The sequence below is a fragment of the Entelurus aequoreus genome, linkage group LG12, assembly GCF_033978785.1.
Source record: "Entelurus aequoreus isolate RoL-2023_Sb linkage group LG12, RoL_Eaeq_v1.1, whole genome shotgun sequence".
Taxonomy (NCBI): domain Eukaryota; kingdom Metazoa; phylum Chordata; class Actinopteri; order Syngnathiformes; family Syngnathidae; genus Entelurus; species Entelurus aequoreus.
In genome coordinates this window covers 69,214,675-69,241,008 of record NC_084742.1, presented here as the reverse complement: position 1 = coordinate 69,241,008, position 26,334 = coordinate 69,214,675, and the positions used below count along the sequence as shown (strand labels likewise).

Here is a 26,334-nt window from a genome sequence, read left to right as displayed (position 1 = left end):
TATTTATCTTATTTTACTAATTTTTTTTAAAAGTACCTTATCTTCACCATACCTGGTTGTCCAAATTAGGCATAATAATGTGTTAATTCCACGCCTGCATATATCGGTATTGGTTGATATCGGTATCGGTAATTAAAGAGTTGGACAATATCGGATATCGGCAAAAAGCCATTATCGGACATCCCTAATTACTTTATATCAACTTGAAGTTGATATAGAGATTTACTGTAAGCGTTAAATAACTTAAAAAAAATAATAATCTGACTTGTTTTTAACATTTTAATGACTGAGACCCTTTATGGTCCCCGGGAACCCTAAAGGTAAAATAAATAAAAAATTCAAATATTTTGTTATGGTTTGAAAATGAACAATATCAAAATGGCCCCCACATGCTTTAATTTTTCCGTGTGCGGCCCTCAGTGGAAAAAGTTTGGACACCCCCGCCCTAGGGAACCACATTCTTGATCATGGTAACTCCCCTGCCAGGTAAGTATGGGACATTCATCCTTCGCTTTTGCCATTTCTAATATAAAGTAGCGTAAAGTTCTTACTTACAGGTATATCTGTCAGTAAACTCTCCATGAGCGCGCTAAGACATACCGGTGTAGTGAGTTTACATTATTCACCCAAGGAACTTTAGTTATTAGAGAGTTCCAGTCGGACGGTTTTTCACGGGACACATTTCCGGCCTTGTTGTTGCACTAGTAAGCCACGGATGACGAGATGCTGCTCCGTTATTGATTGAAGTAAAGTCTGAATCTAATTAAAACATTTAGCTTAATTTTTTGACACTTCTTCCTTGCACGCTACACCGCTACAACAAAGATGACGGGGAGAAAACTCTGTCGAAGGTGAGCCACGTAAATAAGACCGCCCACAAAACGGCGCATCCTGAAGCGACTGTCAGAAAGTGGCTTGAAGATGATATGTAAAACATCATCTATGCAACATTTTGACCAAAGAACCACCATCACATGTTATGTAGACCAGTGGTCCCCAACCTTTTTGTAGCTGCGGACCGGTCAACGCTTGAAAATTTGTCCCACGGACCGGTGGGGGGGTGTATTTTAAAAAAAAAATTTTTTTTATTTTTTTTTACATAAATAAATACAATCATGTGTGCTTACGGACTGTATCCCTGCAGGCTGTATTGATCTATATTGATATAGAATGTATATATTGTGTTTTTTATGTTGATTTCATAAAAAAATAAATAAAATAAAACAATTTTTTTTTTTTTTTTTTTTTTACATAAATAAATACAATCATGTGTGCTTACGGACTGTATCCCTGCAGGCTGTATTGATCTATATTGATATAGAATGTAGGAACCAGAATATTGATAACAGAAAGAAATGGGGGGAGGGAGGTTTTTTGGGTTGGTGCACTAATTGTAAGTGTATCTTGTGTTTTTCATGTTGATTTAATAACCCCCCCCCCCCCCCAAAAAAAAAAACCCGATACAGATAATAAAAAAACCGATACCGATAATTTCCGATATTACATTTTAACGCATTTATCCGCCGATAATATCGTGTTTTTTATGTTGATTTCATTAAAAAAAAATGAAAAAAAAAAATTTTTTTTTTTTTTTTTACATAAATAAATACAATCATGTGTGCTTACGGACTGTATCCCTGCAGGCTGTATTGATCTATATTGATATAGAATGTATATATTGTGTTTTTTATGTTGATTTCATAAAAAAATAAATAAAATAAAAATATATTTTTTTTTTCATTTTTTTTTTTTTTTACATAAATAAATACAATCATGTGTGCTTACGGACTGTATCCCTGCAGGCTGTATTGATCTATATTGATGTAGAATGTATATATTGTGTTTTTTATGTTGATTTCATTTAAAAAAAATGAAAAAAAAAATTTTTTTTTTTTTTTTTTTACATAAATAAATACAATCATGTGTGCTTACGGACTGCATCCCTGCAGGCTGTATTGATCTATATTGATGTAGAATGTATATATTGTGTTTTTTATGTTGATTTCATTAAAAAAAAATGAAAAAAATTTTTTTTTTTTTTTTTTTTTTTACATAAATAAATACAATCATGTGTGCTTACGGACTGTATCCCTGCAGGCTGTATTGATCTATATTGATATAGAATGTATATATTGTGTTTTTTATGTTGATTTCATAAAAATAAAAATAAATTTTTTTTTTTTTTTTAATTCTTGTGCGGCCCGGTACCAATCGGTCCGCGAACCGGTACCGGGCCGCGGCCCGGTGGTTGGGAACCACTGATGTAGACCACAAGGAAGTCTTTTACATTTAGAAAAATAATAATATGACCCCTTTAATGCGCCTTATAATCCGGTGTGCCTTTTGTATGAAAATAGACCTGACTAAACCCGCTCATCGACAGTGCACCTTATAATCCGGTGCGCCCTATGGTCGGGAAAATACGGTACTTGAAACAGCTCTCAATGCACATCTATGCAGACAGCAATCAACAGAAATGAAATGTTAGATGGTATGTGGAGGGGTCACATGACTACACTGTAGACAGATTGTTTACCGTAGACAATAGCTGGAGTAGGAGTAGCCTCTGAGACAGCAAGAATCAAAGAGTAGAGTACAAAACAGTTAGTATACAGTAAGTGACAGATATTTCAATCAGCAGAAATAAAGCAGGAAAAATGTAAAAATAGAAGCTCCCGTTTTCATCATTTCTACGCTGACACAAAAAGTGGCCAAAAAAAAGAGAAAACGTACCGACGACAGTCAGCATGGCGCTGGCGGAGTCCTGGTCCAGGCTGGTGTTCATGATGCAGGTGTACGTGCCCTCGTCTTCATCCATCACATCTTTGATGACCAGACTGTCTGTGTCCACCTCAAACCTAACATCCGGCAAACAGGACGACTTGAACTCACTTCCATCTTCCTTAGAGTGACGATGTGTTCAATGTACCTCTCGTCATCCGGCAGCTCGCCGTTGTTCTTCAGCCAGGTCATGGTGGGGACGAGTGAGGGGTCGTGTTTGACCTTACACTCAAAAACGGCGCTCATGCCTCTCTGCACCACTTTGTATTCAGGCTGCTTCAGGATGCGCGTTGGCTCTGGAAGACAAAAGGACTCTTCATTCTTACCTGAATCCATCGCGCAATAGCAAGACCAAAATGTCTATTTATTAGAATTATCAATATCAAACTATCCACTATTCCAGGGGTTGTTAACCTTTTTGACCTCGAGGCCAACTCAAGTATTAACACTGAATTAGTAATCTTACTCTTGATTTGAATTGTACAGTACTCAGTAATTACAAACCCCGTTTCCATATGAGTTGGGAAATTGTGTTAGATGTAAATATAAACGGAATAGAATGATTTGCAAATCCTTTTCAAGCCATATTCAGTTGAATGCACTACAAAGACAACATATTTGATGTTCAAACTCATAAACATTTTTTTTTTTTTGCAAATAATAATTAACTTAGAATTTCATGGCTGCAACACGTGCCAAAGTAGTTGGGAAAGGGCATGTTCACCACTGTGTTACATGGCCTTTCCTTTTAACAACACTCAGTAAAGGTTTGGGAACTGAGGAGACACATTTTTGAAGCTTCTCAGGTGGAATTCTTTCCCATTCTTGCTTGATGTACAGCTTAAGTTGTTCAACAGTCCGGGGGTCTCCCTTCTGCTATTTTAGGCTTCATAATGCACCACACATTTTCAATGGGAGACAGATCTGGACTACAGGCAGGCCAGTCTAGTACCCGCACTCTTTTACTATGAAGCCACGTTGATGTAACACGTGGCTTGGCATTGTCTTGCTGAAATAAGCAGGGGCGTCCATGGTAACGTTGCTTGGATGGCAACATATGTTGCTCCAAAACCTGTATGTACCTTTCAGCATTAATGGCGCCTTCACAGATGTGTAAGTTACCCATGTCTTGGGCACTAATACACCCCCATACCATCACACATGCTGGCTTTTACACTTTGCGCCTATAACAATCCGGATGGTTCTTTTCCTCTTTGGTCCGGAGGACACGACGTCCACAGTTTCCAAAAACAATTTGAAATGTGGACTCGTCAGACCACAGAACACTTTTTCACTTTGTATCAGTCCATCTTAGATGAGCTCAGGCCCAGCGAAGCCGACGGCGTTTCCGGGTGTTGTTGATAAACGGTTTTCGCCTTGCATAGGAGAGTTTTAACTTGCACTTACAGATGTAGTGACCAACCGTAGTTACTGACAGTGGGTTTCTGAAGTGTTCCTGAGCCCATGTTGTGATATCCTTTACACACTGATGTCGCTTGTTGATGCAGTACAGCCTGAGGGATGGAAGGTCACGGGCTTAGCTGCTTACGTGCAGTGATTTCTCCAGATTCTCTGAACCCTTTGATGATATTACGGACCGTAGATGGTGAAGTCCCTAAATTCCTTGCAATAGCTGGTTGAGAAAGGTTTTTCTTAAACTGTTCAACAATTTGCTCACGCATTTGTTGACAAAGTGGTGACCCTCGCCCCATCCTTGTTTGTGAATGACTGAGCATTTCATGGAATCTACTTTTATACCCAATCATGGCACCCACCTGTTCCCAATTTGCCTGTTCACCTGTGGGATGTTCCAAATAAGTGTTTGATGAGCATTCCTCAACTTGATCAGTATTTATTGCCACCTTTCCCAACTTCTTTGTCACGTGTTGCTGGCATCAAATTCTAAAGTTAATGATTATTTGCACAAAAAAAAAGGTTTATGAGTTTGAACATCAAATATGTTGTCTTTGTAGCATATTCAACTGAATATGGCTTGAAAATGATTTGCAAATCATTGTATTCCGTTTATATTTACATCTAACACAATTTCCCAACTCATATGGAAACGGGGTTTGTATATCTACTTACAGTTAACAACCTTGTCAAATGATATGAAACCATGTGTTGATCACAAAGATTATTATTTATTTAACACAAACATTAGGCTTAGGTCAGGCTGATTAAAAAAAACTAACTATTAAAATACATTTACATACAATTATGTTGTGCTAAAATAAATAAGCAAAATATGAATATGTTTCTTAATTAAACTGTCCATAAAATTCAAATACAAATGAAAATACAGCTTTAGTTGTATTTTTTGCGCTTCAGAAACTCCTGACTTCTTCTGTTTGTTTGAGATTGTCATTACTGCCACAAGTGGTAGAAAAGTGTATTACAACCGAGTACTACTGCGGCCCATATGGACTACAGCTGAGAAACAGAAATGTTTTGGCGGCCCAATAGGAGGCGCTTGCAGCCCTACAATGGGTCCTGACCCGATGGTTAGGAAACATTGACCTACTACACTATACAATAAGGATATACAGTAAAAAAAAAAAAAAAAAATCCATACAAAATAGCAGAACAACACACAAAAGAGTCCCAAGGAATGTGTCAAAAAGGAGCGGGAACAATTCAGTCAAATCTTCCTAATCCAAAAAGATAAAGATAATACATACTTATCTGATTCATTATACAATACAAAACACAATACACAATAGCAGATGCACATCAATATATGGCTCAGGCCTGGCCCTAACCAATCTGGCGCCCTAGGCAAAATTTTAGGTGCCCCCCCCACATCGGCAGTGAAGTGTATATACTCACAAGAAACCGAATAGCTTTGTCTTTGACCTTTTTTTTTTTACTTAAAGAAAGCAAATTAACAATCAGAATAGTTAACAGGATAAAAAAAATATGAATAAATAAATGAATACAAAAATAAAAAATGAATATATAAAATACAATATTTTTTACATACATAAACACAAAATAAAACGTGTCAACAAGTTGCATAAAATAAATTAAAAATACAATATAAATAAGGCACTGCACAAAACAAGATATCAAATCAGTATGACTTTAACAACTATATTACAAAAAAAGGGGATCCTACAGAGTTCTCTATTTGTGCTTTTTAATATTGCATTAACTAGAATGACTTACAAATTACTAGGGATGTCCGATAATTGCGTTAAAATGTAATATCGGAAATTATCGGTATCGTTTTTTTTATTATCTGTATCGGTTTTTTTTGTTTTTTTTATTAAATCTACATAAAAAACACAAGATACACTTACAATTAGTGCACCAACCCAATAAACCTCCCTCCCCCCATTTCTTTCTGTTATCAATATTCTGGTTCCTACATTATATATCAATATATATCAATACAGTCTGCAAGGGATACAGTCCGTAAGCACACATGATTGTGCGTGCTGCTGCTCCACTAATAGTACTAACCTTTAACAGTTAATTTTACTCATTTTCATTCATTACTAGTTTCTATGTAACTGTTTTTATATTGTTTTACTTTCTTTTTTATTCAAGAAAATGTTTTTAATTTAGTTATCTTATTTTATTTTTTTAAAGTACCTTATCTTCACCATACATGGTTGTCCAAATTAGGCATAATATTGTGTTAATTCCACGACTGCATATATCGGTTGATATCGGTATCGGTAATTAAAGAGTTGGACAATATCGGAATATCGGATATCGGCAAAAAGCCATTATCGGACATCCCTACAAATTACTGTACACCAGGGAGTACTGTAATTACCTAACGTTACATTATTATTTTCCATAACAATTTAGCCCCCCCCCCCCCCCCCCCCCGCCCACAATATTAACCCGACGTTAAAACAGAACTAGCTATTTATTGATTAGCAATTGCCGAATCATGTAACATTAGCTTAATGCTAAAAAGCCAGGTTGCTATCACATTCTGTAACAGACAATAATTTCATGTAGGCTAACGTTACCTACCTGCTACCTCTGTCTTTTTCTCGTTTCTCCTCGTCTTCTTTTCTCTTTTTTCTTCCCTGGGCACCTGACAGTTTTGGCCGTTTTGACATCTTGTGTTGATTTTTTGATGTGGTGACGTCCAAAGAGTCATGATACGGGAAGGGAGGGGGCGCACCATGCGGGGGGCGTAATGTTGTAACGAATAATATTTCTATTAAATAGGCTTTACTTTGCATTTTATTTAACGTGGGATTATTTTTTGTATTTAGAAATAATAGTACCAACTTTTTTTTTTTTCTCCAACATTTGTGGCACTGGCGTGGCGCCCCCTGATGGACGGCGCCCTTAGCATTTGCCTATACCAGGGGTCGGCAACCCAAAATGTTGGAAGAGCCATATTGGAGCAAAAATACAAAAACAAAATCTGTCTGGAGCCGCAACAAATTAAAAGCCATATTACATACAGATAGTGTGTCATGAGATATACATTGAATTGAGATGACTTAAAGGGAACTAAATGAGCTCAAATATAGCTACAAACGAGGCATAATGATGCAATATGTACATATAGCTAGCCTAAATAGCATGTTAGCATCGATTAGCTTGCAGTCATGCAGTGACCAAATATGTTTGATTAGCACTCCACACAAGTCAATAACATCAACAAAACTCACCTTTGTGCATTCACGCACGTTAAAAGGGTGGTGGACAAAATGAGACAGAAAAAGAAGTGGCATAAAACACGTCCTAGAAAGTCGGAGAAAGTTATACATTGACACAAACTAAGGTGAGTTCAAGGACCGCCAAAATTAGTAGGACAAAACGGCGCTCGCCAAATACTCGAATCAGTGAAGCATGTTTAATATAAACAGTGTGCTTTATAACAATTAGGGAGGTTTATGTCATGTTTGTCCTCCTACAGAAACCATATTAAAACAAAAAATGTATTTTTTCCCCCTCATCTTTTTCCATTTTTCATACATTTTTGAAAAAGCTTCAGAGAGCCACTAGGGCGGCGCTAAAAGAGCCGCGGGTTGCCGACCCCTGGCCTATACGGCCTATGCCACGGGCCGGCCCTGATATGGCTTAATAATGTCATCTTCGAATGATCATTAGAACATATTCAACTATTTTTACTAAATCAATCAATCAAACTTGATCTAAATAGCACTTTTCATGCACGGGCAAGTTGCAACACAAAGTGCTTTGCACCAGTGGGAAAAAAAGAAACAACATTCCCACACGCACACACAGCACCATTGACAATAACAAAAATAATTAATTGTGCTATCAATCCATTTTATGTTTCTTTTATATCAAATACATTTGTATTATTTTATTAAATTGATGAACATTCACTGCCATGAATAATAATGATTTAAAAACATAATAAAGTCATGACATCCTCTTAATCATATTACTGTGACGTTTCTATTCCGCTTCCAGCCACTTGAAGGCACTACATGCATGTTAGTGCACAATTGACTTCTTCTTTCTCTAGTTTGCCTCCTCCTGCATTATTTCATGTGATCAATTACACGTCCCGTGATGAACTGTGTAATGTCAGGAACTGATGGCTGACCTTTAACCTCCAGGAAGACGTGGTTCTCCTTGATGCCCAGGTTGTTGGTGGCGATGCACGTGTACTTCCCGCTGTTCTGCGACTGGGCCACGTTGATCTCCAGGGTACCGTTCTCGTGGATCACGTAGGGGTCTCCGCTCTTAATGCTGATCTTACCGTCTTTGAACCTCCATAGAAACACAGCCTATTAGCATTGCTTGGATAGCTTTGATTGGAGGTCTTAAAGTGTGGTTCTTACCACGTGATGGTTGGTATCGGTGAGCCAAAAGTAGCACAGTCCAGCAAAGAGGGGCTGTTGGTGATGACTCGGTACACCTGGTTGGGGGGGGTGAGGACCCTCGGGGGCTCAGCTGCGCGCAGGAGGGACAGCGTGAGTTTGCAAGACGACACAAAGTGCCGCGAATGCAACGTTGATGCTGGTACTTACCAAGAACATTCACAAACGCATTGGCGATCAGGTAGCCAAATTCGTTGGATGCGTTACACTGATAAACGGCGCTGGACCCGGACTGCACGTTGCTGAGAATCACGGTGTCGTCGTCCACCTTGCGGGTGTGGTCCTCTGGGGCATCTAGCACGTTGGACCGTATTTAAGTATTTAAATAAAATGCATCAGAAGCATGCCTCTCTGTGTTACCCGTGCAGTAAATGCTCCAATTAACGCTTCTTTTCAACCACCTTCTATAGTCGCTAGGTGTGTGGTCCACAAAAGCAACTAATCCCCAGAATCTGCAATTACCACCGGGTCCAAAAACATTGGTATTAAGCCGGAAGTACATTGGAAACCTCGATTTACGAACCCCTCTATTTGCAAACTTTTCGATGAAGGAACTTTTAGATCACGGGTGTCAAACTCTGGCCCGCGGGCCCCCCCAACCCCGCCCACCTCAACCGATGCACGGAGGGGGGGTGTTTGGTGGTAGCGGGGGTGTATATTGCAGCCCGGAAGAGTTAGGGCTGCATGGGATTCTGGGTATTTGTTTTGTTGTGTTTATGTTGTGTTACGGTGCGGATGTTCTCCCGAAATGTGTTTGTCATTCTTGTTTGGTGTGGATTCACAGTGTGGCGTATATTTCTAACAGTGTTAAAGTTATTTATACGGGCACCCTCAGTGTAACCTGTATCGCTGTTGGTCAAGTATGCATGGCATTCACTTGAGTGTGCGTACAGAAGCCGCACATATCTTGTGACTGGGCGGGCACGTTGTTAGAATGGATGAAAAGCAGACGTGACGACAGCTCGTAGAGGACGTTAAAGGCAGTGCCTTTAAGGCACGCCCCCAAGACTGTGGTCCGGGTGGACTACGAGGTATAATGACTGTTGAACAACTTCGTTGGATAATGAAGGTTGCCTCAGCTCAAAGCCTGAGCCCCGACATTAATGAACTAGCATCCAAGAAAAGATGGCAGGTATCTGGCTTGGGCACATCAGATTAGATCAGTGTGTTGCAAACTGAGCAGTTTAAAGTCCTGAATGGTTGGTTTATTCATTGTCATTTTATTTTCTAATTTATTAGCCTGTGGAAAAAGTTAATGTTGATATTTACCTCAGAAGGCTGCAAATAGAAAAGAGGCATTCAATTTTTATTTAAATTGTATTTGATATGCCATTGATATTTTTTGAATATTATTATTTGAAACTCGATTTTGCATGTACTATAAAGTTATATAAGCCTTGCTTGTTCAATATTCATTGCAAAACTTGTTTGGGTCCCTATTAAAAGGTTAATTTGTTCAACCTTGGCCCGCGGCTTTGTTCAGTTTTACATTTTGGCCCACTCTGTGTTTGAGTTTGACACCCCTGTTTTAGATCAAGCCAAGTATGCCTCTGTGTGCGAACCATGTCTTCAGTGTACCATTCAGTGCTTCATTCAATCATTCATTTAGCGTCGCCCCTGCAGGCAAAAAGTAGGGCACAGCAATGTTGCGGAGGCGTAGTCCTCCACATCACTTCCTGCCCAGAACACAGTACTAGTGCAGGGGTCGGCAACCCAAAATGTTAAAAGAGCCATATTGGACCAAAAATACAAAAAAAAAATCTGTCTGGAGCCGTAAAAAATTAAAAGCCATATTACATACAGATAGTGTGTCATGAGATATAAATTTAATTAAGAGGACTTAAAGGAAACTAAATGAGCTCAAATATACCTACAGATGAGGCATAATGATGCAATATGTACATATAGCTAGCCTAAATAGCATGTTAGCATCGATTAGCTTGCAGTCATGCAGTGACCAAATATGTTTGATTAGCACTCCACACAAGTCAATAACATCAACAAAACTCACCTTTGTGCATTCACGCACAACGTTAAAAGTGTGGTGGACAAAATGAGACAGAAAAAGAAGTGGCATAAAACACGTCCTAGAAAGTCGGAGAAAGTTATACATGTAAACAAACTACGGTCAGTTCAAGGACCGCCAAAATTAGTAGGACAAAACGGCGCTCGCCAAATACTCGAATCAGTGAAGCATGTTTAATATAAACAGTGTAATTTCTAACAATTAGGGGGGTTTGTGTCATGTTTGTCCTCCTACAGAAACCATATTAAAACCAAAAATATATTTTTTTCCCGTCGTCTTTTTCCATTTTTCATACATTTTTGAAAAAGCTCCAGAGAGCCACTAGGGCGGCGCTAAAGAGCCGCGGGTTGCCGACCCCTGGTATAGTCACTTCTCAGCGCTTCAGCATGTGTGCTTTTCCCCGTGTTTTACCCCCTTTTGACAAGTTTTGTCCATTTCGCGAACTATAAAAAACTCAACAGACCAGTGTGGAAAGAAGTAGGGAATCACTGTGAAATTACAAAAAAAAGACTATTTGCGAGAAGTACATTAATCCGCTGACAAATATGAAAGAACAGCAAATCTCAAATGTGATGACACTGCAAAAACTGAAATCTAAGTAAGACGAAATATCTCAAATAAGGGTGATATTTCCTTATTTTCTGTCTGATAAGATAATTCTTCTCACTAAGCAGATTTTATGTTAGAGTGTTTTACTTGTTTTAAGTGTTTTGGTCCTAAATGATCTCAGTAAGATATTACAGCTTGTTGCTGAGATTTGATGAGCTATATTGAGTAAAACATGCTTGAAACTAGAATATCAACTGTTGCAAAGCTGTGTCATCAACACTCACAAGTAGAAAACTACTTTTTTAAAGTCATATTTTTTTATTTCAAGCATGAAATAAAAAATCATGACTTTGACACAATTGTGTCTCATAATTTAAAAAAGATGACGGCCAAATGGACTTTTCTGTTTTATTTTCAATGAAACAATAGAAAATACTTACTCATATAGTAGTACAGTTGGCACAGTACAGCAAACTGACAGTTAATATTTAAACATTTAACATGTGACATTTCTAACGATTTTGAACAGAAATAGTTCATGCACATTCTGATAAATTCTTCAAAATTACAATTTAAAAAATGTGGTCGGTGGCCAGGCTGTATATATATATATATATATATATATATATATATATATATATATATATATATATATATATATATATATATATATATATATATATATATATATATATATATATACATATATATATATATATATATATATATATATATATATATATATATATATATATATATATATATATATATATATATATATATATACTACCGTTCAAAAGTTTGGGGTCACATTGAAATGTCCTTATTTTTGAAGGAAAAGCACTGTACTTTTCAATGTAGATAACTTTAAACTAGTCTTAACTTTAAAGAAATAAACTCTATACATTGCTAATGTGGTAAATGACTATTTTAGCTGCAAATGTCTGCTTTTTGGTGCAATATCTACATAGGTGTATAGAGGCCATTTCCAGCAACTATCACTCCAGTGTTCTAATGGTACAATGTGTTTGCTCATTGGCTCAGAAGGCTAATTGATGATTAGAAAACCCTTGTGCAATCATGTTCACACATCTGAAAACAGTTTAGCTCGTTACAGAAGCTACAAAACTGACCTTCCTTTGAGCAGATTGAGTTTCTGGAGCATCACATTTGTGGGGTCAATTAAACGCTCAAAATGGCCAGAAAAAGAGAACTTTCATCTGAAACTCGACAGTCTATTCTTGTTCTTAGAAATGAAGGCTATTCCACTAAATTGTTTGGGTGACCCCAATCTTTTGAACGGTAGTGTAGCTTCGAGGTCGGCAAGCAAATCCATAATTATTCCGTACATTAGGCGCACCAGTTTATAAGGCGCACTGTCGAGTTTTGAGGGGGAAAAAAAGGATTTTTAGTGCTGGAAAATACGGTATGTTATTATTCTACACCAAAAAATTATCTATTATTATTCCGCCCAAAATCTTTGGCACACAGCCCACGGTTTTCATCCGATCAGAACTGTTCGAGTATCAAAACGTTTGGCTCAACCGGAAATCATGAGCTTTTCCAAAATGTTTTATAAAAAATATGATTCCCGGTTTTCCCGGACATTTTTCCTATTAAAAATGAATGGTTTATTTTTTGATCATTCACAATTCCTACATTTCTCAACCGATTCGAATCGTTCCACCAGCCACACACTCACCAAATAAATTAAAAAATTCAGGAATTCCCAGAATTCCTAGTTTTCCAAAGCCCTATTTTACCTCTTTCTGGAAAAATTTTCCCAGTCCACATTTTTCAACCCTTTTTGACAATTCCACCTTCAAAACATTTCTCATAGTTTGGACAACAAACGTTATCCTTTTTTTTCTCGTACAAATTCCTGGTTGTCCCGAAATTTCAGGAATTCCGAAATAGCCAGTCTCAGTTCAAACTGTTAAGTTTTCAACCGATTTGAACAATTCCAACACCAACACATTTATATAATCTAGGACAATTGTGCTAGTATCAATATTTTCAAAAATTCATGTTTTTTTATTGCTTTGAACCGGAAGTAGAAGTGTTGTTTCATCTTCTAGCCATCCATAGTGTGTTTTACTCTTATAGATTCTTCATTAATCACTCCAAGCAAAGTTGGTAGTTTATATAATTCCCAGAATTCCCAGTTTTCCAAAGCCATATTTAACCTCTTTCTGGAAAGTTTTCCCTGTCTACATTTTTCAACCGTTTTTGACCATCCACCTTCAAAACATTTCTCATAGTTTGGACAACAAACGTTATCCTTTATTTTCTCGTACAAATTCCTTGTTGTCCCGAAATTTCAGGAATTACGAAATAACCAGTCTCAGTTCAAACTCCTGCTACGTCAACATTTTTCAACCGATTCGAAAAATTCCAACACCAATCCTTTCATATCATCGAGGACAATTGTGCTAGTATCAATATTTTTAAAAATTCCCGTTTTTTACGATATCCTCAAATTTCCGTGATATTCTCATTCAAATGAAATGACGTATTCATAATTCTACAATGCCTTAAATTCTCAAAATGTTGTGTGTGACACCGGACTTTTATGGAAAAAGATTCCAAAGCAGACTTACACGGCGGCGGAAAAGACACTACCTCTCAGGCACACACACAGCCCTCATAAAAAGATTGTTCTGTAGTTGTGTATATTGTATTGTTTTTCAAACAATATTTCATGTCCCAAAATTATGATTTTTTTTAAAAATTAATGTTAAATCAGGGGTGTCAAAGTCAAGGACCGGGGCCTTTGATTAGTATTAGAACCGGCCCGCAGGCCACAGCCGCCTGCTGCTGTTTTGCACGTAGCAATACTCCATCAGTGTTGGCGCTAGGAATTTTCAAAATGGGGTCCCAGGGGCCTCATCAAATTTTTGGGGTCCCACTTTATTGTAACCGTTTTGAGAGCAAATGATAAATGTATGCATTATCCTGTTATATCTCACATTCTATATTGTGTTTTGGAAAAAGGTTGTCATAAATGTTAATTCATTACAAAAAATAATACAAAAGAAAACACATTTTTATGCATATGTAAATGTATTCAGTTATAAACGTTCATTCACTTTCTTCTTTTCTTCATGGATCTAAACTTTACCGCTGCCGGTATTTTTTTCTATATTTTTATTGTAATATTTACAGAATGTGTTTGTTGTATTTTTGGCTAAAGTAAGACAAAGAAAACAATCTGAAGTTGTCTTAACTTTTTAGTTTTAATGTTATGATTTTAATAGTCCGGCCCTCGTGTGCGCAGATTTTCCTCCATGCGGGCCCCTGAGCTAAAATGAGTTTGACGCCCCTGTCTTAAATGATTCTGAGTTATGAGCTTGGTCGTAGAACACAATATGCTCGTAGGCTGAGGTACCGTTCTACAAACCCCGTTTCCATATGAGTTGGGAAATGGTGTTAGATGTAAATATAAACGGAATACAATGATTTGCAAATCCTTTTCAAGCCATATTCAGTTGAATATGCTACAAAGACAACATATTTGATGTTCAAACTCATAAACTTAGAATTTCATGGCTGCAACACGTGCCAAAGTAGTTGGGAAAGGGCATGTTCACCACTGTGTTACATGGCCTTTCCTTTTAACAACACTCAGTAAAGGTTTGGGAACTGAAGAGACACATTTTTGAAGCTTCTCAGGTGGAATTCTTTCCCATTCTTGCTTGATGTACAGCTTAAGTTGTTCAACAGTCCGGGGGTCTCCCTTCTGCTATTTTAGGTGCCACACATTTTCAATGGGAGACAGGTCTGGACTACAGGCAGGCCAGTCTAGTACCCGCACTCTTTTACTATGAAGCCACGTTGATGTAACACGTGGCTTGGCATTGTCTTGCTGAAATAAGCAGGGGCGTCCATGGTAACGTTGCTTGGATGGCAACATATGTTGCTCCAAAACCTGTATGTACCTTTCAGCATTAATGGTGCCTTCACAGATGTGTAAGTTACCCATGTCTTGGGCACTAATACACCCCCATACCATCACACATGCTGCCTTTTACACTTTGCGCCTATAACAATCCGGATGGTTCTTTTCCTCTTTGGTCCGGAAGACACGACGTCCACAGTTTCCAAAAACAATTTGAAATGTGGACTCGTCAGACCACAGAACACTTTTCCACTTTGCATCAGTCCATCTTAGATGAGCTTGGGCCCAGCGAAGCCGACGGCGTTTCTGGGTGTTGTTGATAAACGGTTTTCGCCTTGCATAGGAGAGTTTTAACTTGCACTTACAGATGTAGCGACCAACTGTAGTTACTGACAGTGGGTTTCTGAAGTGTTCCTGAGCCCATGTGGTGATATCCTTTACACACTGTCGCCGCTTGTTGATGCAGTACTGCCTGAGGGATGGAAGGTCACGGGCTTAGCTGCTTACGTGCAGTGATTTCTCCAGATTCTCTGAACCCTTTGATGATATTACGGAGCGTAGATGGTGAAATCCCTAAATTCCTTGCAATAGCTGCTTGAGAAAGGTTCTTCTTAAACTGTTCAACAATTTGCTCACGCATTTGTTGACAAAGTGGTGACCCTCGCCCCATCCTTGTTTGTGAATGACTGAGCATTTCATGGAATCTACTTTTATACCCAATCATGGCACCCACCTGTTCCCAATTTGCCTGTTCACCTGTGGGATGTTCCAAATAAGTGTTTGATGAGCATTCCTCAACTTTATCAGTATTTATTGCCACCTTTCCCAACTTCTTTGTCACGTGCTGCTGCCATCAAATTCTAAAGTTAATGATTATTTGTAGGGATGTCCGATAATGGCTTTTTGCCGATATCCGATATGCCGATATTGTCCAACTCTTTTTACCGATACCGATATCAACCGATACCGATATCAACCGATATATACAGTCGTGGAATTAACACATTATTATGCCTAATTTGGACAACCAGGTATGGTGAAGATAAGGTACTTTTTTAAAAAAAATGAATCAAATAAAATAAGATAAATAAATTTAAAAAAATTTCTTGAATAAAAAAGAAAGTAAAACAATATAAAAACAGTTACATAGAAACTAGTAATGAATGAAAATGAGTAAAATTAACTGTTAAAGGTTAGTACTATTAGTGGAGCAGCAGCACGCACAATCATGTGTGCTTACGGACTGTATCCCTTGCAGACTGTATTGATATATATTGATATATAATGTAGGAAGCAGAATATTAATAACAGAAAGAAACAACCCTTTTGTGTGAATGAGTGTAAATGGGGGAGGGAGGTTTTTTGGGTTGGTGCACTAATTGTAAGTGTATCTTGTGTTTTTTATGTGGATTTAATTAAAAAAAACAAAAACAAACAAACAAAAAAAACGATACTGATAATTAAAAAAACGATACCGATAATTTCCAATATTACATTTTAACGCATTTATCGGACATCTCTAATTATTTAAAAAAAAAAAAAAAGTTTATCAGTGTGAACATCAAATATGTTGTCTTTGTAGCATATTCAACTGAATATGGCTTGAAAATGATTTGCAAATCATTGTATTCCGTTTATATTTACATCTAACACAATTTCCCAACTCATATGGAAACGGGGTTTGTATTATGAGTGGCCTGCATCCAGTTGCAAAATGCAAAATGTCGCAGCTCAGCTGCTGCAAACTGAAAGAAAACGTGTGTTACACTTGCCGGACTTGTTGTTTACAGCGGTAAAAATGCTGGCTCAGCAGTTTTCTCCTTTCTGTTGTTACAACATTGGTTGTGTTGCTGCCTTGCGGTGCAGTTACTTGTTAATAGATGACCATGTGGCGTCATGTACAGTTTTTAACACAAGTAGTGATTTGTAGAGCATGAAACATTTAATTTTAATTTTTTTCCTTGCCCGTATGTGGGCTCTGTACCGAGGATGTCGTTGTGGCTTGTACAGCCCTTTGAGACACTTGTGATTTAGGGCTATATAAATAAACATTGATTGATTGATTGATTGAATTAGTCTTGAATGCAATTTCAGTGAAAAAAGAAAACGCTCTTATTGGAGCATTTACGGTGTATTTATCGTCTTCGTGTACTCACTCTCTAAGAGGATCCCGTTGACAAACCATCTTATTTCCGGTTTGGGGTCTCCACTGACTCGACAAGTCAAGATGCCCGTTTCATTAGGAGCGAGGATCAGGTTCCTGGGAGCGCTGATCCAGAAAGGAGCAGCTAGAGAAGAAAGAGTAAGCTGAGACAGCACAGAAAGAAAAGCAAAGGGGAAAAAGGGATTGTCGTACCTTTGACGGTGACCTTAATGACGTGGTCTGCCGTGCCCAGGCGATTCGTGGCCGTGCAGGTGTAGTCGCCGGCGTCGGCTTCACCGACGTCGGAAATCTTGAGAGTTTTCTTGTAGTTGAGGAAGGAGACTCTGCTGGTGGGCAGCTCTCCTCCGTCTTTCTGCCATGACATGTCTGGAGTGGGCCTGACATGGGAACACTGGTTCATGTATTCTTCCGGTATAAGAGATGACAAGGCGTACTCACAAGCCCTCCGCGATGCATTCCAGCTGGAGGGTCTCGCCCCGTAGAACCATCTTGGTGCTGGTGGCGCCCAAAGGCGTCAAGAAGCCTGGGCCCTGCTCTCTTGCTGGGTTGGCTAGTTGCGAGACACAAGACCAGATCAGATCCCTACTAAGTTGTTGTTGTTGTTGCGGTGTGGGACAGGGACAGATGGAGGCGGGAAATACACAACACAAGGTGTGGACTGCGAAGTTGTTTTATTTATCCGAAGGCTCCCAAATCTGCTCACAGTTCTATGTTTGGAGTCACAGTATGTGTGGGATGGTGTTAAAGCAGGGGTCACCAACCTTTTTGAAAGCAAGAGCTACTTCTTGGGTAGTGATTAATGCCAAGGGCTACCAGTTTGATACACATTTAAATAAATTGCCAGAAATAGCCAATTTGCTCAATTTACCTTTAACTCTATGTTATTATTAATAATTAATGACATTTACACTTAATTGAACGGTTTAAAAGAGAAGAAAACACGAAAAAAAATGACAATTCAATTTTGAAGCATAGTTTATCTTCAATTTCGACTCTTTAAAATTCAAAATTCAACCGAAAAAAAGAAGAGAAAAACTTAAAAAAAGAATTCATGGAACATCATTAGTAATTTTTCCTGATTAAGAATAATTTTAGAATTTTGATGACATGTTTTAAATAGGTTAAAATCCAATCTGCACTTTGTTAGAATATATAACAAATTGGACCAAGCTATATTTCTAACAAAGACAAATCATTATTTCTTCTAGATTTTCCAGAACAAAATTTTTAAAAGAAATTCAAAAGACCTTGAAATAAGATTTAAATTTGATTCTACAGATTTTCTAGATTTGCCAGAATAATTTTTTTGAATTTGAATCATAATAACAAATATTTCACAAATATTCTTCGTCGAAAAAACAGAAGCTAAAATGAAGAATTAAATTAAAATGTATTTATTATTCTTTACAATAAAAAAAATAAATTTACTTGAACATTGATTTAAATTGTCAAGAAAGAAGAGGAAGGAATTTAAAAGGTAAAAAGGTATATGTGTTTAAAAATCCTAAAATCATTTTTAAGGTTGTATTTTTTCTCTAAAATTGTCTTTCTGAAAGTTATAAGAAGCAAAGTAAAAAAAAAAAAAAAGAATTTATTTAAACAAGTGAAGACCAAGTCTTTAAAATATTTTCTTGGATTTTCAAATTCTATTTGAGTTTTGTCTCTCTTAGAATGAAAAATGTCTGGCAAAGCGAGACCAGCTTGCTAGTAAATAAATACAATTTAAAAAATAGAGGCAGCTCACTGGTAAGTGCTGCTATTTGAGCTATTTTTAGAACAGGCCGGCGGGCTACTCATCTGGTCCTTGCGGGCTACCTGGTGCCCGCGGGCACCGCGTTGGTGACCCCTGTGTTAAAGGTACACGTTCGGGACTATTAGGAGTGAAATCAGGGCTGGCTTTACACTGAAAAAGGCCACACTCACCACTAAAGGTAGTGACATTGTACAAAGCAGCCACAGTCTCATTCATTGTATCTACTGGAACAACAAGACAATCATAAGCATGCAAAACAGGCAAAAAAAAATGCAACATAGATATAATTAAAATACATAAATTAACAAATAAAATACATAGAATTACAGTGATACCTCAACTTACAAGCTTGTAACTCAAAACACTCATTGAAATCTCACTGAAGTGATTTAAAACAAAATTAACCTGTGTTTGGACCTCCCAAAACAACACAATTTTAACAGGTAACATTTCTTTTAAAAGAAAAAAATACATTTTAGAGAGGAAATATTATTTGAAAAGCATTACAATAGCATGTTCTACAAACAACTGAGGGTTCCTGGCTCGATCCCCGGCTTCCGCCATCCTAGTCACGTCCGTTGTGTCCTTGACCAAGACACTTCACCCTTGCTCCTGATGGGTCCTGGTTAGCGCCTTGCGTGGCAGCTCCCGCCATTAGTGTGTGAATGTGTGTGTGAATGGGTGAATGTGGAAATAGTGTCAAAGCGCTTTGAGTTCCTTAAAAAGGTAGAAAAGCGCTATACAAGTACAACCCATTTACCATTTATTTACCATTTTAGCAAGACACTTCACCCTTGCGCCTGATGGCTCCTGCTGCCATGCATTTGTGTGTGAATGGGTGAATGTGGAAATAGTGTCAAAGCGCTTTGTAGTACCTTGAAAGTAGAAAAGCGCTCTTTAAGTCGGGGTCCACTTAAATTGATTCAAGCACGCATGATTGACAAATTTTCAAGCGTTGACCGGTCCGCAGTTACAAAAAGGTTGGGGACCACTGATCTAAAGTGTACAAGCTTTAGTATAGCTTGTAAAGATCCGGTGATCTGGAATGAGATTGATAGCCTTATAAAAGAATCACATTCTTCAAACATTTTTAACAAGCGTTTTAAGCTAAATGTATTGCTGCGTTATGCTTAGTATATTTAGCACATGGCTGAGGATTTCACATTAGTCGCATTATTTTGGTCTTGGCCTCAGTATGTACAAACCCCAAAACCAGTGAAGTTGGCACGTTGTGTAAATCGTGAATAAAAACAGAATACAATGATTTGCAAATCCTTTTCAACATATTTTCAATTGAGTAGTCTGCAAAGACAAGATATTTAATGTTCAAACTGAGAAGCTTAATTTTTTTTTTGTTGCAAATAATCATCAGCAACACGATTGCGAAAAAGTTGGCACAGGGGCATTTTCACCACTGTGTTACATGGCCTTTCCCTCTAACAACACTCAGTAAACGTTTGGGAACTGAGGAGACCAATTTTTGAAGCTTTTCAGTTAGATGAAGCCGGCGGCGTTTCTGGGTGTTGTTGATAAATGGCTTTTGCTTTACATAGTAGATTTTAAATTGCACTTACAGATGTAGTGACAAACTGTAGTTACTGACAGTGGTTTTCTGAAGTGTTCCTGAGCCCATGCGGTAATATCCTTTACACACTGATGTCGCTTTTTGATGCAGTACCGCTTTTCATGGAAGCTGCTTTTTTACCCAATCATGGCACCCACCTGATCCCAATTAGCCTGTTCACCTGTGGGATGTTCCAAATAAGTGTTTGATGATCCCCCTTCAACTTTCTCAGTCTTCTTTGCCACTTGTGCCAGCTTTCTTGAAACACGTTGCAGGCATCAAATTCCAAATGAGCTAATATTTGCAAAAAACAACAACGTTTACCAATTCAAACGTTAAGTTTCTTGTCTTTGCAGTCTATTCAATTGAATATAGGTTGAAAAGGATTTGCAAATGATTGCATTCTGTTTTTATTTACCATTTACACAACGTGCCAACTTCACTGGTTTTGGGTAGGGATGTCCGATAATGGCTTTTTGCCGATATCCGATATTCCGATATTGTCCAACTCTTTAATTACCGATACCGATATCAACCGATATATGCAGTCGTGGAATTAACACATTATTATGCCTAATTTGGACAACCAGGTATGGTGAAGATAAGGTACTTTTCAAAAAAATGAATCAAATAAAATAAGATAACTAAATTAAAAACATTTTCTTGAATAAAAAAGAAAGTAAAACAATATAAAAACAGTTACATAGAAACTAGTAATTAATGAAAATGAGTAAAATTAACTGTTAAAGGTTAGTACTATTAGTGGAGCAGCAGCACGCACAATCATGTGTGCTTACGGACTGTATCCCTTGCAGACTGTATTGATATATATTGATATATAATGTAGGAACCAGAATATTGATAACAGAAAGAAATGGGGGGAGGGAGGTTTTTTGGGTTGGTGCACTAATTGTAAGTGTATCTTGTGTTTTTTATGTTGATTTAATTTTAAAAAAACAAACAAAAAAAAAAAACAAAGACAAAAAAACGATACAGATAATAAAAAAACCGATACCGATAATTTCCGATAATACATTTTAACGCATTTATCGGACATCCCTAATTAAAATAATACAATTGTTCAGCATTTACCTCGGAGAGCAAACTTTTGTAGGTGTCTCCTATGGGCTGCTTCTCCGCCGTGTAACAAAAGGAACTAGGAAATTGTTGTTTATGTTGCACATATTTGAGTGGCGGACCGTAGAGTTCGGTTGACAACAAGGGATATGTATATCTGTGTACCAATTGTAATGCTCGGTTGTCTAGTTTGTTGAGTCAGGACAAACTAAAACACGTCAAACACAGCATATGCAGCTTCACTATATTTTTATAGATAAATGTTTGTCGTTGAACTGCAGCTTGTGTGATGCGGACAGACTGTGGCAAGGCTGCTAAACCCGTAGGACATATTCATAATGATTTGTTTCTCTGATTCGCACTAACTTGATCAGTTCTTGTGATTGGACGGCAGGATTGTGTCGATCTCTATCTAACTAACTAGGGATGTCCGATAATGGCTTTTTGCCGATATCCGATATGCCGATATTGTCCAACTCTTTAATTACCGATACTGGTATCAACCGATATATACAGTCGTGGAATCAACACATTATTATGCCTAAATTTGGACAACCAGGTATGGTGAAGATAAGGTACTTTTTTAAAAAATGAATCAAATAAAATAAGATAAATAAATTAAAAACATTTTCTTGAATAAAAAAGAAAGTAAAACAATATAAAGACAGTTACATAGAAACTAGTAATTAATGAAAATTTGTAAAATTAACTGTTAAAGGTTAGTATTATTAGTGGACCAGCAGCACGCACAATCATGTGTGCTTACGGACTGTATCCCTTGCAGACTGTATTGATATATATTGATATATAATGTAGGAACCAGAATATTAATAACAGAAAGAAATGGGGGGAAGGAGGTTTTTTGGGTTGGTGCACTAATTGTAAGTGTATCTTGTGTTTTTTATGTTGATTTAATAAAAAAATAAAAAATTAAAAAACGATACAGATAATAAAAAAACCGATACCGATAATTTCCGATATTACATTTTAACGCATTTATCGGCCGATAATATCAGCAGGCCGATATTATCGGACATCCCTAGTTTTGGGTTTTGTATATTTAAAATGTGGGTCCCTGTCCATAAACTGTACGCTTCTAGGGATGACCCTTTTGCAGAACGAACTCTGATATTAACAAAAGAAACAATAATGTCTTCAAAAATTGTATGTAAATAAATAAATAAATAAATACTTTAACCGGCAGAGAAAATGCTTGTAACTCGAGGTATGCTGGCATAACAAAAAGCCGAGAGATAGCTCGTATCTCATATTACTTGTAAATTGAGGTACAGCTGTGTCTAAAAAAAAGTGAAAATACAGAAAATGACTTACTCTCCTGCACTGTGACAGAGATGGGCTGCTTCTGCTGAATGGTTTGTGTATGTGGGAAGCGGGCGTAGCAGATGTAGTCATTCCTGGTGTCCTCAGCCAGGACATTGGAGAAGTACAAGTCTCCATTCAGGGCCTGGGACACTCGTTTGTCCAGCGGCAGCTTCTGGAAATCTGATTTGGATGGAGAGCATTGGTTTTTATTTTATTTAAAAGTTGTTGTTATTTCAAACATGCATACAGTTACAATATGATACATCACATATTTCACATAATTCCATGTTCTCATTACAACATGTCATCCTACCCCTTTTCCACAGGAATTACAAACACATTTGTTCACTTCCTGATCTCAATTCGTAACACAATTCAAATAAATATTGATAAATACAATTCTCATGAATAAATAGTTAAGTAAGTCGTGATTTACATAATTCAACGAATAAGATTATTTTATTCTCAATGAGGTTCAAAATGTTTATCAGGATTCTTCTTCTTTGTAAACACTTTGAGTTTGAACACTTTATTAAACTGGATCATATTTGTACATTGTTTGACTTCTTTGCTTAATCAATTCCACGATTTAATTCCACATACTGATATACTAAAGCTTTTAAGTGTTGTACGTGCATACAAAAGTTTGGAGTAACATTTTTCCGTAAGGTTAAATGTCTCCTCTTTTATTGAGAAGAATTGTTGTACATTCTTGGGCAGCAGCTTATAGTTTGCATTGTGCATAAACTGCACCAAATCATTTAATTTCTATTTTTCTATTCAATACATACTGTTCTTTATATCCAACATTATGTAATATTTTAATATGGTTAGTGAATGTTATATAATTATTTTGTAGTTATTTCCCCATATTTCAACACAATAACCAAGAACATATTTTGCTTTATTTATTATCTAATTATTTTTTGACATTTTATGTTGTATATTTTTATATGAGACCTTCTGTTCATTTTATCATCTATTATTACAACGAAAAAATAATATTATTTTTTACTCTATGTCTACTCTATCTATTTGTGTTTGACTTTCTCTTCTACTTTTACCAAACATGTATTAAATATTAATATATATATATATATATATATATATATATATATATATATATATATATATATATATATATATATATATATATATATATATATATATATATATACATACATACTACTGTTCAAAAGTTTGGGGTCACATTAAAATGTCCTTATTTTTCAATGAAGATAACTTTAAACTAGTCTTAACTTGAAAGAAATACACTCTATACATTGCTAATGTGGTAAATGACTATTCTAGCTGCAAATGTCTGCTTTTTGGTGCAATATCTACATAGGTGTATAGAGGCCCATTTCCAGCAACTATCACTCCAGTGTTCTAATGGTACAATGTGTTTGCTCATTGGCTCAGAAGGCTAATTGATGATTAGAAAACCCTTGTGCAATCATGTTCACACATCTGAAAACACTTTAGCTCGTTACAGAAGCTACAAAACTGACCTTCCTTTGAGCAGATTGAGTTTCTGGAGCATCACATTTGTGGGGTCAATTAAACGCTCAAAATGGCCAGAAAAAGAGAACTTTCATCTGAAACGCGACAGTCTATTCTTGTTCTTAGAAATGAAGGCTATTCCACAAAATTGTTTGGGTGACCCCAAACTTTTGAACGGTAGTGTATATACCGGTATATATATATATATATATGTATATACATGTACATTATTTTCATTTTACTGGTATTAAAGCAGGCCTCGGCCATTATTTTGCCTCGCGGGGCCAAATTTAGAGAAAAAAATGTGTCTGGGGGCCGGTATATCTGATTTTTAGGAACACTAATACAGAACCTCACAATAATGTCTGATTGAATGCTAAAAACGTAATGACAGACCGCCTTAAAAAAACGGAATGGAATTTTGAATTTTTTTACTGAATGAGACACCCAGAATGTACAAAAAAATAAAGAATGTGGGATTTACAATATTAACTATGAAGGATAAAACACTGAATATTGACAACATATGAACGTCACACCCCCTCTTGATCGACATATTTTACAATCAAGCGAAACGCAACAAAAATACAACAAACACAGCGAAATATGAACGCTAAGGGTAAAAAAAAAACCCCACCTACAATCTGATATACCTGATACATCATTAAGCTTTAGAACTTTGTTGTAAAAATCTCCTTCCGCGTCTGTCCCTGACACCCGCATTTCAGGCTGGCCGCTCTGGAAACACTCTGTGGAAACGCTCCCCACCCACACTGCTTGGTGCCTCATCTGAGCTGCTGTGACGTAGATTACCATAGTAACTAATTAGATTACCATAGTAACTAGTATATCATGCAAAAGCACAAATTCCAACCATTGAAATACTTTGTATAGTTCAAGACTTACGGTCATTTGAAAACATCACTGCACATGATAATGGCAGCTACACTTTCCATCTTAAAGATCTAAAATAAATTTGGGGAAATGTCCGGCAGGCCAGATTGAAAAGCTTAACGGCCCGCATGCGGCCCCCGGGCCTTAATTTGCCCAGGTCTGTATTAAATAATAGTCTGTTCAGCCTGCGTAATCTACAAAACAATAAAGCAGCAGCTTTTAAAGTGTGACCAGTCAGAAGACTTCATGAAAGAAAAACATTGTTTACTTTATAGCTGCTGAGCTAACTTCATTTATCTTTAAAAGGACAATTATTAGATTTTTTTTATTTTGACGATGTGCATAAACACGGACTGTCAGGAAAAACCTGAAAAGAGAATCAGTTCTTTTTTTTAGAAGAGGATTTTAACGAAGCTTGACCGCAAAGACTTACTGTTATCCATCCAAAATATGACGGGAGGCGGCAGCCCAGCCGGGGGTCGGCACTGTAGCACCAGGGAGATCCCCAGCTGCACGGTGATGGCCTCAATTCTTTCCTTCGACCACAAGGGGGACCCTGGGAGTCACCAACGTCAGACAGAATGCATTAAAGCAGTGGTCCTCAACCACCGGGCCGCGGCCCGGTACCGGTCCGTGGACCGATTGGTACTGTATCCCTGCAGACTGTATTGATTTATATTGATATATAATGTATATATTGTGTTTTTTATGTTGATTTAAAAAATTAAATTTTTTTTTTTTTTTTTTTTTAATTTCTTGTGCGGCCGCGGCCCGGTACCGGTCCGTGGACCGATTGGTACCGGGCCGCGGCCGCACAAGAAATTAAAAACAAATAAAAATAAATTAAAAAAAATTTTTTTTTAAATTTCGGCCGCACAAGAAATTTAAAAAAAAAAAAAAAAAAAAAAAAATTTTTTTTATTTTTTAAATCAACATAAAAAACACAATATATACATTATATATCAATATAAATC

At 37.0% G+C, this 26,334-nt stretch overlaps 1 protein-coding gene across 12 annotated transcripts in view; it reads right to left on the bottom strand.

Annotated features, from left to right (window-relative positions):
- nrcama (neuronal cell adhesion molecule a) overlaps positions 1–26,334 on the bottom strand; it is a 141,938-nt gene that overhangs the window by 40,523 nt on the left and 75,081 nt on the right. For 5 of the 12 annotated variants that reach the window (XM_062066543.1, XM_062066545.1, XM_062066548.1 and 2 more), the window contains 11 exons: positions 25,794–25,916; positions 22,973–23,143; positions 19,170–19,223; positions 17,685–17,796; positions 17,439–17,623; positions 17,239–17,370; positions 8,760–8,903; positions 8,571–8,682; positions 8,333–8,499; positions 2,930–3,077; positions 2,734–2,858 (listed from right to left, as the gene is read on the bottom strand). In XM_062066543.1, the coding sequence (XP_061922527.1) occupies positions 2,734–2,858; positions 2,930–3,077; positions 8,333–8,499; positions 8,571–8,682; positions 8,760–8,903; positions 17,239–17,370; positions 17,439–17,623; positions 17,685–17,796; positions 19,170–19,223; positions 22,973–23,143; positions 25,794–25,916 (1,473 nt within the window). Of the gene's footprint in view, positions 1–2,536; positions 2,567–2,733; positions 2,859–2,929; positions 3,078–8,332; positions 8,500–8,570; positions 8,683–8,759; positions 8,904–17,238; positions 17,371–17,438; positions 17,624–17,684; positions 17,797–19,169; positions 19,224–22,972; positions 23,144–25,793; positions 25,917–26,334 lie in introns of all 12 variants that reach the window. The other 7 variants (XM_062066541.1, XM_062066547.1, XM_062066542.1 and 4 more) reach the window with 3 other exon arrangements.